The 11,792-nt window shown below is 45.9% G+C and overlaps 1 protein-coding gene across 3 annotated transcripts; it reads right to left on the reverse strand.

Moving 5' to 3' along the window:
• Positions 1–6: 6 nt before the first annotated feature.
• Positions 7–6,375, reverse strand: LOC121933140 (zinc finger protein OZF-like). Of its 3 annotated transcripts, none has more exons than XM_042472480.1 (4): positions 6,314–6,375; positions 3,993–4,105; positions 2,473–2,599; positions 7–1,800 (listed from the first exon to the last, which is right to left on the reverse strand). In XM_042472480.1, the coding sequence occupies exons 2-4, from the start codon at positions 4,068–4,070 to the stop codon at positions 479–481; spliced, it is 1,527 nt and encodes a 508-aa protein (XP_042328414.1). In that variant the 5' UTR covers positions 4,071–4,105; positions 6,314–6,375; the 3' UTR covers positions 7–478. The 3 variants fall into 3 exon arrangements, with proteins under 3 accessions (XP_042328414.1, XP_042328415.1, XP_042328416.1); XM_042472481.1 differs by lacking the exon at positions 6,314–6,375 and adding an exon at positions 5,183–5,201; XM_042472482.1 differs by lacking the exon at positions 3,993–4,105 and having other exon boundaries at positions 6,314–6,356.
• Positions 6,376–11,792: the final 5,417 nt, after the last annotated feature.

Genomic DNA, 11,792 nt, shown 5'->3' on the forward strand with positions numbered 1-11,792 from the left:
TCCATATGGGTTCTCTGAAGCCCCCTAAACGCCTCCACAGTCATTGCAGTGGCAGAGTGCAAATTCTTTACATACAGAGCCTAGATCTGAGGACACTTCTTGTGTTGGAACAGCAGACAGAATACACCCCACAGGACCACATTTTTGTGGGTGGATTTTCTGAAGCCGTATAACCCTTCCTGCAGTCATTCATTGCAATGGGATGCAAATTCTGTTCATTCCACCATAGAGCCTTGATCTGAGGAAACCTCTGCTGGAGGGGCAAGCTGAAAACAAATCGGAGAACCCACCTGACCACATACTTGTTAGTAGATTATGTGAAGCTGTTCCTATAATCGGGGTACAAATTCTGTTTGCCCCAACATACAGCCTAGATCTGAGGAAACCTCTGTGCAGGTTGAAAACAAACCAGAGAATCCATCTGAACTCATCTTTGCACATGGATCTCTCAAAACTGTTCTCACAACCCTCCCTGTAGTCACTGCAGTGGGAAAGGCACATGGAATTTCTGGTGCCGCATCAAATGGTTCTTGTGGACGAAGCTCTTCTCGCAGTCTCCGCACGGGTAGGGCTTCTCCTCCAGGTGAGTCTTCTGATGCTCTCTGAGGTAGACCTTCTCCCGGAAGCTCCTCCCGCACACCCAGCACATGAAGGGCTTTTCTCCGGTGTGGATCCTCTGGTGAACGGTCAGGCTGCTCTTCCCTCGGAAGGTTTTCCCGCAATCCAGGCAGGCAAAGGGTTTCTCTCCCGTGTGGATCCTCTCGTGGTACTTCAGCGTCCTTTTGGCCCGGAAGGTCTTCCCACACTCCTGGCAAGGGAAGGGCTTCTCCCCGGTGTGGATCCTCTGGTGGTCTTTCAGGTACATTTTCTCCCGGAAGCTCCTCCCGCACTCCCAGCATATGAAGGGCTTCTCTCCGGTGTGGATGTTCTGATGGACGGTCAGGCTGCTCTTGTCCCGAAACGTTTTCCCGCAGTCCTGGCACGGGTAGGGCTTCTCGCCCAGGTGGATCCTCCGGTGGTACCGCAGCGTTTTCCTGTCCCTGAACGTTTTCCCGCATTCCTCACAAGGGAAGGGTTTTTCTCCCGTGTGGATCCTCTGGTGACTCATGAGATTGCTTTTCTGCACAAAGGTTTTCCCGCAGTCGTTGCAAACGTAGGGCTTCACTCCTGTGTGGATCCTCTGGTGGAGAGTAAAGTGGCTCCTTGTCCGGAAGCTCCTGCCACACTCCTCGCAATGATAGGGCCGCTCTCCCGCATGGATTCTCTGGTGGTCCCTGAGGTAATGCTTGTCCCTGAAACTTTTCCCGCACTCCTGGCATATGCAGCGTTTCTCCCCGGTGTGGATTCTCTGGTGGACGATGAGCTTGCTCTTCTCCCGGAAAGACTTCCCGCACACGTCACAGGCAAAGGGTTTCTCCCCTGTGTGGATTCTCTCATGGACCCGGAGGTCGCTCTTGTCCCGGAATGCCTTCCCACATTCTGCGCAGGCGTGGGGTTTGTCCCCCAAATGGATGCTCCTCTGGTGTCGGTCCAGTTCCTTCTTCCCCCGGAAGAACTGCTCGCAAAGGGGACAGGGATAGGGACCCCCAGCAGGGATGGCCACTTCTAGGATGGGGAGCTGCTGCTGCTTCTCCTGCTGCCGCTGGGGCACAAACTCATCCTCGGGGTCTGTTTGCTGTTCAAGGCTTGGATGGGATGAAGTGCCATCCGCTGGACTTGCCTGTTGTTCCACAGGGGTACTTTCATCATCCGTAGTGTTCCAGAACATTCCGTTAGAGGAAAGGAGGTAGAGATCATTCCCTGGGATGCAAAAAGATTCACAAAGCAAGGAAGCCAGGGTAAGTCAAGTTTTATAGCAATAGCATTTGCATTTCTAGATGGTTTCATATTGAACTAAGCAATAGCAATAACAAGTACATTTCTACACCACTTATCAGTGAACTAAGCATTCTCTAAGCGGTTTACAATGTGTATGCTAATTGCCCTCCTCCTCTAATTGCCGACTTCTGAAAGGATGGAGCCAACCCTGGAGCCCTTCCTGAGATCAAACTCACAATGTTGTGGCTGCAGGACCAGCATTTAACCACTGCACCATCAGGGCTCCCTAACTAAGTATACCCTAAGCGGTTTATGACATGTAAGCTAATTGCCCCCAATAAGCTGGGTCCTCATTTTAGCAACCTATGAAAAGATAGAAGACCGAGTGGACCTTGGAGCCCTGCAGGATTGAACTCACAACCTTGTGGCTGCAATACTGGCTGCAGAACTGGCATTTATGCACTGCACCATCAGGGCTCCTTTAAGTTTGAATCATGTGTTGCCCATCTCCTCCTTCCCCAGTGTGTCATGGGGGATGGCCAGTTTGTTGCCATACATCAGTAGGTGACTTGAAGGCACGTATGTATGCACACACACATACACCCCCCTACACCCATAACTTTCAGCTGAGAAAAGGAAATGGGTCCTACTCACCCAGCGAGATCAGCATCTTGTAATTCTCCATCATCACCTCCCAATGGAGCTCCCGCTGCCAGTCTTTCAGCATCTCCCACTCCTCTGAGGAGAAGGAGACGGCCACGTCCTCAAAGGTCAGCATCTCCTGCGATGGACACAAGTGACAGGGACTCAGAACCGGGCACAGCGGAACAAGCTTTCTGGACTTTAAGCTTTAGGATAATACATTCACTCTAATACCAATAATGTGTGTCAATCCCAATGCTGAACCCGACCTGCGCTACCTGCTGCCTATGTTCACCTCTGGCCTTGGTTCCTCTCCAATCCAGCTAACAGACAGAGTCACCTCTTTTCCTCTGAGTCCCACACGGCTAGTGCTGCCCCACAGAGAGATTCAGACTGGAAACATCTCCAGGTGTTTGCTTTGTTCTACAGCTCTTTCAGAAGGCAACATCCCAATAAGAAGCTGAGGCTCTAAGCCAGGACAGAGCAGCTTAGGCTCAAGAAATAGGAAACGGAGTCTAGACATCTCAAGATGGAAGATATAGAAAGGCTTTCAACCACCACTGATGGCCACAGCCCATACTGCGAAGAGTAGACCAAGTCAAAGCAAGAGTCCCACAGGAAACTGGCAATCCAGGCAGACTCCAGCCAGTTACCTGCCAAACAGGTAGCCCTGGATTGCCCAGGTGAGTCAAAGGTGCACACACCCTCCTTGAAGGAGCTGGTTCGCTCAGACGCAGAGCACTTTTGGGGAGCAGCAAACAGCCTCTCTCCTTTCACTTATGACAAACACGATTACACATCCCCAAGGAAAATGATGGCTATTGACTATATTTCCTGGCCAGAACAAATAACATAAAAGGTTTTATTAGATTTCTCCTTGCTGAAGAAGCAGGGTTGGAATTGCTCCATAACAGAACGTTCCAAACAGACTCGCTCAATGCATTCGACTGAACAGAATTTGGACAACTGAGTTTGGAATAGGACATTGGGAGACCAGGGATTGAATCCCCAGTTGGCCATGGAGCCCTCTGGGTGACACTCTCTCAGCCTCAGTGGATGGCAATGGCAAACCTCCTCAGGATAGGTTCACCTTAGAGTCGCCATAAATCAGGAGCAAAGCACAACGACAACAACATATGAGACAGGAGAAAGACAGAAAGATAATGTATCATAGAAATGCAGAAATCCTTCTTCCTTTTAGGATGGAAGTGCTATGACTAATTGATGTTGATTGTTGTTTGAAATATTTGTTTATTATTATCTGTCATACACAGATTTTGTTATACATGGGGGATCTTGGGACCAAACCCCAGCGGATAACAAGGGCCCACTGTATATGGTATTCTAACCTTGTTATGTCTTTGTTGTTGCTGTTGTTTTCATTTGTGGGGTCTTTCATTTTTGTGTGTGTAAATGGAATGAAATTTTAAAAATGTAAAAGCTCAGATCCACTTTGCATTTCCTTTCCCCAAGCCTTCCAAAATGGCAGGATTCTCTGCCAACCTCTCCAGGGAAGAACCTCAGTGTCTCACCTGAGTTGGAAGGTCTTCTGCCATTGTGCCAAGCCAGGGCAAAAGGTGAATCTGGGCCAGAGGCTCAATGAGAAGCATTCAGGCTGTTGACTATTTTGGGGGTCTTAAGGTATCTAGAGGGAATTAGGAAAGAAAACAACCCTTAGCAATTTAAACCATTTGAAAAATGCTTCCCAACTGCCCAGAATGGGCTTCCTGTCTCATCATATCCAAAGTTCTTCTGAGAGGAGAAGACCCACGTTAGGAACCAACGCTGGAGAGCAGATGGACACAATTAGGAGTATATAGAGATCTCTTGCCGCACCTTTGAGACTAACTGAAAGAAAGATTCTACAGACCAACGCGGCTATATCTTTGAATTCTACCACAATTGGGAGTGTCACACAATGGAAAAGAGCCCTATGCCGAATCCACACAGCACAATTATTGCACTTTGATTCCATTTTGTGTGTAAATTCCAATACTTTTTTAATCCAAGGGAACACCTGAGTGCAACTCTATGGTCAAAATCTGCCAGATGTTGACCACAGAATAAAGCTGGAGGACCCACAAACGCCTAGAGCAGTGTTTTCTCTAGTAATCGCTAGCTCCTCCAGCAAAACTCTATGGTCAACTTCCAGCAAAATTTCCATGGAAGACCTAAAGATTCCTAGAGAGAACATATTCCTGAAATCCACAAACAATCAAATCCACAAAAGTCAATGCCACAAATGTGGAGGGCCAACTATACCCCACCAAATTACAAATTGTTAAGATTCCATAGGAGAGATACAGGTAAAAGTACTAATTCTATTACTAAAACTGTGTAATAATAATAACGAATACAAAATACCATTATTGTGACATGTGGCAATACACTCGTCCCTCCACATCAGCTGGAGTTAGGGGTGCAAGGCCCCCATCAATGTAGGAAACCCACAAATAACAAAAACACTATGTTTTTACTTGAGATAATACCTCTCTAGGAATTTCTAGGTCCTTCAGTGCAACTCTGTGGTCAACCTCTGTCAGGCACTGACCATAGAGTTGCGCTACAATTGTCAAGTGGAGTGTTCTCTCTAGGAATCTCTAGGTTCTTTAGTGCGACCTTTGGTTAAAGTTGACCACAGAGCTGCGCTGGAGGATCTAGATATTCAAAGAGAGAACATATTAATAAAATCCATGAATAATCAAAGCCGCAAATGTGATACCTAATCAGATAACCTTAGGGTTTTTAAACACATCAGTTGTCACAGATCCATTCCATCTGTCTAAATTTGCTTGTCAGCAAAACAATGGCCCCTGGCTTTGCATTGGGAGCCCTTCCCATGCCTCACTGCGCCTGACAGCCATGCCGCCCCTTTGCCAAACCCCACAATGGGGATGATGGGCATCATGGCGGGAGGAGATGCATGGTGGAGATACACCGCCTGAGGCTTCCTGAACATCATGCTGACCCCTCTGAACCCCTGAGCAAGCCCCCAAATTGGAGGAAAACCTCCACAATTGGGGGGTGTCATTTGCATATATGCATTTCCTATCTTTGGCTGAGGATTTAAAAAATCAATTCTATTTTTAATCTTTCCCATTGTTTATAATTGTATTTATGTTTCTAATTGTATTTTTAATAATTGTATTTTTTTTTTAATGTAAGCTGCTTTGAGTTTCAACTTTGGAAAAGGAAGCAGGAGATCAAGGTATTACAGCATTATATTTATATCCTGCTTTTCCCCAGCTTTCAAGGGGAATGGCTTTTTAATCCAGCACAGATGGAGAAACTATTATTATTATTATTATTATTATTATTATTATTTAATTTCCTTCTCCATCTGTCCTGCATTAAGCCCCCCCGTAAACCACTTTGTTTCAGTTTTGGGGGAAAAACAGGATATGAATATAATAATAATAAAATTATTATTATATTGATATTGATATCCTGCTTTTTTTCAAAATTGAAACAAAAGTGTTTTACAAAAGGGGTGGCCTTTGAATCCAGGACAGATGGAGAAGGAAAATAATAATAATAATAATAATAATAATAATCACCTCCTTCTCCATTTCCCCTGGTGTATGTGTGCATGCAGAGAACACCCCCCCCTTTTAATTATTGGGAGGTGGGTGTCTCTTTTGCACCTCTGGATTTTTTGGGGTAGTCTCTCCTCTCATCTTCAGTCTTTCTCTTCCTCCCCCCAATTTTTTTGGGGGGTCTCCTCCCCACCAATTGCATGCATTGCCCCCCCCTCTGTCTTGCCCCCCCCCCCGCAACTCCCTCTACCCCCCCCCTCCTCCCCCCCAAAAACCCCCCTCCCCCCCCCCCCGATTCCCCTGCAGCCCCTCCTTGCCTCCAGGGAAGGGGGAGAGGGAGGTGTGTTCCTTCTGATCCAGTCTCCCTTTGTCCAGGGACTCTATGGTTGCTCCTCCAGCCGCCCCTCCAGGCACACACACTCTATGGTTCCTCCCTTACGCCATTTCCTTTGGTCTCTCTAAGAATGGAGATCCCTGGTTTGGATAACCCTTAGACAGACTGCAAAAGGATGCTATTTGGGGCTCCAGGGCGCCATCTGGCGGCCATTCTATGAACTGCAGTTCTTTATTTTCCAAGCAAATATTTGCTTTAAATAAATGCAATTATTAAGTGCTTAATAAATTTCATAGGTGCTTAATAAATAAGTAGCATTTAGTAACTCTTTAGCAAACGCTTTGTAAGTATTTGCAGCTTTTACAAAGTTATCCTGCAGTGGTGTCCCTAGGGTTGGGGTCACCCGGTGCGTGCGGTCACTCATGGGGACATCCCCAAGCCATTGACCGCTTCCTCCCATTTCACACCATACAGAATCCAAGTCATGCTTTTTTGCACTTAGGGGCTATACAAACCGCTCCCTTTAATGCCAGATCATGGCTGCAGCAACCACATGGCCACATGGCGCAGTGGGTAAATGCCTGTACTGCAGCCATTCACTCGAAACCACAAGGTTGCGAGTTCAAGACCAGCAAAAGGGCCCAAGCTCGACTCAGGCTTGCATCCTTCCGAGGAGGGAGCTAAAATGAATACCCAGACTGTTGGGGGCAAATTAGCTTGCTTGCTAATTAGCTTACTTGCTGTTCACCGCTATGGTCTTTGGAATAGCGGTATATAAATAAAACAAATTAATATTATTATTATTACACCACGACCCCAATCTTGCCTTTCTGCAGTGCAAAAAGGAGCCACAAAACACAGGTCCTTTCTGTGCCATGGAAAGGGCGCCATAGCTGCTAGCACAGCGGCTTTTCCACTGCATCATGTAGACGCAGCACCAGAGGAGTGCCATAATGCCACCCAGCATGTCGTGCGGTGCACAGCATCACACCAGGCTGGGGGTGGAGTCAGGGCATGCGCCATCTGGATGCTGCATCCCGATTCCGCCCCCAGGCTGGCCTTAATGGCCGGTCTGCACAGACTCTAAATCGTAATTCCCATATATACCACTGCAGTCTTAAGTCATGCAATGAAGCATGACTGAGGATTCCATAATTCCCGTATGTACCACTGCAGGTAATGCTAATAGTTCTGACATAAACGACTAGCAAAATTAAATTAAGACTGTCAAATTACAGTAATAATAATAATAATAATAATAATAATATAGTTTATTTGTAACCCACTTTTCCAAAATTTGATCAAAGCGGCGAACAACAATGTGTAAAAACATTCCGATAAAATCAATTAAAAGCAGTGTTAAAAACAGCACAATAATAGTAGCATATGCACAACCTGAATGTATTTATATATATACTGTATAGTGAAGATATGGTTAAAATGTGATGTTTCTTGAGAATATATATATATATATATATATAAACAATAATTTTAAATTTTTAAAAATTGAAATTCGGATTTTTTCATTTAAAGTTCCCCCCCCCCCAAAAAAAAAAAGTAAAAAAATGATATTTTAATTTTAAAAAAATGCTGGGGCCTTTTCTTTCTCCTCCCAGTGAGCTTCATCCCACTCCCACCATCTCTTGAAACAGTGGTCCCCAAACTGTGCCCTTCAAGAGATTTTGGACTTCAGCTCCCAGAATCCTCAGCCATGTTGGCCAATTAGCCTGGGATTCTGGGAGCTGAAGTCCAAAATCCCTTAAAGGGCACAGTTTGGGGGCCACTGCTCTAGAGTCATTGAAGCCTAGATTTGGAAGGCCATCAGGTCCGACCCCCTGAAATAGTGGGGAAATCATCTGTTACCTCTCATAGGACTTTATCACACGGGGAAAACGGGGATTTAAACATCTATAATCCTGTGAAAATTGCACAATCCTGATTAATATTTCCACACACATCATGATTAAATTGCCATTATCCTGGGAATAAACAGGCAATAAACAGCAACAAATCATTCACAGTATTTCCTTGTGAATGATTTCTTGCTGTTTATGGCCTGTTATTTCTGGGATAATGGCAATTTGATTTGTGTGAAAATGCTAATAGCAGTTGTGTGATTTTCATGGGATGATCGATGTTTAAACTCCCAATTTCCCCCGTGTGATAAAGTCTATACAGTCAGCCGTCTGTTTTTTTTGGGAAATCCATTCCAGACCCCTTCCCCTTGCAAAAACGGATCTTCGTCAATATTCAAGAGCCATAGGCTTGAATGGTGCACATACTCATGAGCAAGTGCGGGGCATGCACCATGGAGGCATACTCCATTGAAAATAACTGAAGACTGTGGATCTCAAGTCCATGAGAATGGAGGGGCGACAATAGTGACAATCCAAAAAACTGCAGCTGCCTCTGCACTGCAGAAATAATCCAGTTTGAGACTGCTCCAACTGCCCTGGCTGAATGCTAGGGAATCCCAGGGATTGTAGTTTATTGTGGCACCAGGCCTCTCTGACAGAAAAGGCAAAATGCCACACAAAACTACAGTTCCCAGAATTCCATAGCACTGAGCTGGGCAGTTAGAGCAGTCTCAAACTGGATGGGTTTTGCTGTGGAATGGAGCCTGAGTTATCTGTTCTGCTGCATTATACTCTGCTATTCCTTTCCCTTCCTCTTTTTTGAGAGAAGGGGACATTTATGTTTGATAAGAAAAGTGGCCTAAACCTTGGGTAGAATTGCCCTAAAAGGAGCAAGGGAAGTGCAGGGCATGCGATGCATGGAGTCCTGCATGCCTTTTTCCTGGAGGCTTCCAGGTGTGGCAGAATTCCTCAATACTCAGTTGGTTTACTAGGCAGATGGATTACTGTAATGCACTCTATGCAGGGATGCCTTTGAAGAGTGTTTGGCAACTCCAAGTGGTGCAAAGGGCTGCAGCCAGGTTGCTAACTGGGGGCGCATTCCCACTTACATTTAAACCTGTTTGGCATTGGCTTTCACTCTGTGTGGGTAAATCGATTCCAAAAGGTCCTTCATTCCCACTATGAAAGCGGATCTTTTCTTTATCCCCTTCTGATCGCTTCTTTTTGGGAACGATTGCTGTCCCCACCAGTTTGCGCCGCTTCAAAATCCCATGTCAAGTATCTGTGCATCATCGGTGACGTAAATGGCAGCCCAGCTAGACAGACAGACAGACAGACAGACAGACAAATACACTCGTCCCCCGGGTTACGAAATTAATTCGTTCCGGCGCCATTTTCGTAACCCGGAAGTCTTTCGTTAGCCGAATTGCCATAGGCGCTAATGGGGAAAAGCCGCGGCTCTGCCGCGGCTCCATTTTAAAAAGCGCCAGCGTTTTTTCGCAACCCGGATAAACCTTCGTAACCCGGAAATAATTAATTAAGTTTTTTTTTTCGTAACCCGGAAATTTCGTATCGCGGCGCGTTCGTATCCCGGGGTAAGAGTGTAGATGGAAAACTCGATTGATTTTGCAACTACTTGTAATCAGTGAGGCAAATGGTTGCAAAACCAATGAATCGAATCTTCTATCAATTTTTCTTTGGTTTTGTAACCCCTTTTGAACCCGAGACCAGCCTCACTAACCCTCTTATTTCATTCAATAGTTGTTTGTTAAAAACTAAATCCAAGTAGACACAGGCACTGAACAAAGTCATGGGAATCTCAGTAATGCAGGCCTGAATTTTTAGCCATCTGTAACGTCAGTTGGCAAGCTTATAAATGTCGGAATCCTATCAATACAGTTGTTTTTCCATTGCTATTTTGGCAGCTTGCCATATTGCTCTGTTCAGGAGGGAAATGGAAACCCCTCGATCAAGGATAACCATCTTTCCAGATAGATTCAGGTTCGAATCACGCAGTCTTCTTGGTGGGGGCTTGGTTCTGCCCTCTGCTTATATACTCATCCCTCCATATTATTTACGGATTTGATTAATATGTTCTCTCTAGGAATCTCTAGGTCCTCCAGTGCAGTTCTATGGTCAGTGTCTTTCGGACGTTGACCACAGAGTTGCCCTGGAGGACCTAGAGATTCCTAGAGAGGATACTCTCCTAGGCCTTTGTAGCTCCTCCAGTGCAGTTCTATGGTCAGTGTCTGTCGGCCGTTGACCACAGAGTTGCCTTGGAGGACCTAGAGATTCCTAGAGAGAACATTCTACTAGGTTGTTGTGTGCCCTCAAGTCATGTCTCAAGGTTTGCCTTATGGTGACCCTAGGACAAACCTATTACAAGGTTTTCTTGGCAAGTTTCCCCAGAGGCAGTTTGCCATTGCTCTCCTCTGAGGCTCAGAGAGCGTGACTTGCCCAAGGTGGTCACTTGGTCGGTTTCCATGGTTGAGCCAGGATTCGAACCCTGATCTCCAGAGTCCTAATCCAACACACTCTCATTGGCTCTCAGTTATAATATTATTATTAGGATCTATTATATATATATATGTATGTATGTATGTATGTATATTTTAAAAATAGGTTTTATCAGTCTAAGTAGCTTATTTCTTTACGCTCTTAAAACAGGGCTCAATGCGGGTCCTGCCACCTGTTGCATTTAGGGATTTGTAGTTTAGGAAGGGGCATTTAGAATATTAAGCCAGAGAGCTCTTAAGCCTCACTAAACTACAAATCCAAAACGCAACAGGAGGAAGCAGGGACCTTATTTAAAATGACTGTTTTAAGAGTGTAAAGTGATAAGCTCCTTAAAGTGTTGCCCCCAAATGTTCTCTCAGGGGCATTTATTACAACCAGAAGACTCCCCTCCCCCCCCCCCTTTCAGGGGAAAATATCACGCGTCGAGTGGCCTCTGTGGAAACCTGAGAAAAAATGGCAGGAAAATGTCCTTCCCAAGATGGAGGGAACCATCCTGGTCCTTGTGCCCACAAAACCCCCTCTTCCTGGTCTTCCTTTCAGGGGGAAGGCTGCCAAAACCCCTCTTCATGGGAAAAAGGCTATTCTCTGCGCTTAGCCACTTATATTTCCTTCCAGTTCCTCCTGAACCTCAAATGGTTTGAGGGGAAAGAGGCCTCAGGAAGAGGCGGCCATCTTGTTCTCCAAGGAGGTGTCAGAAATCTATTGTATGCATCTCTTTCTTCTATAATAAAGCTGTTGCTTTTTCAAAGCACAGCCTCTTCTTGTAAGAGGGGGGCTGCAATTGGGAGCCTGACAGTTTGTCAGGAATCTGCCTTTGTAGGAGGCTGGTGGGGTTGTGCTGATTTATCTGACGCCCAGAAGACCAGGGACCTACAGCCATTCCCTTTCCCCCTACTTTTTCCTTTTTGAAACCCGCCTGATGGAGGAGCGACTGGAGGAGGGCTGCGTGGCCCTTGCCTTGAGATTGGAGCGGATCGCAAGGACTGCGGAACACCTGTCTGTGGGCCTAGAACAGGCTGCAGACAAGATGGGCAGGCAGACAGGGAGAGCTTCTTGGAGGACCTAAGCCCCAATGAAAGGGGGCTGAAG

This window comes from Sceloporus undulatus, chromosome 6 (genome assembly GCF_019175285.1).
Source record: "Sceloporus undulatus isolate JIND9_A2432 ecotype Alabama chromosome 6, SceUnd_v1.1, whole genome shotgun sequence".
NCBI classification, from domain to species: domain Eukaryota; kingdom Metazoa; phylum Chordata; class Lepidosauria; order Squamata; family Phrynosomatidae; genus Sceloporus; species Sceloporus undulatus.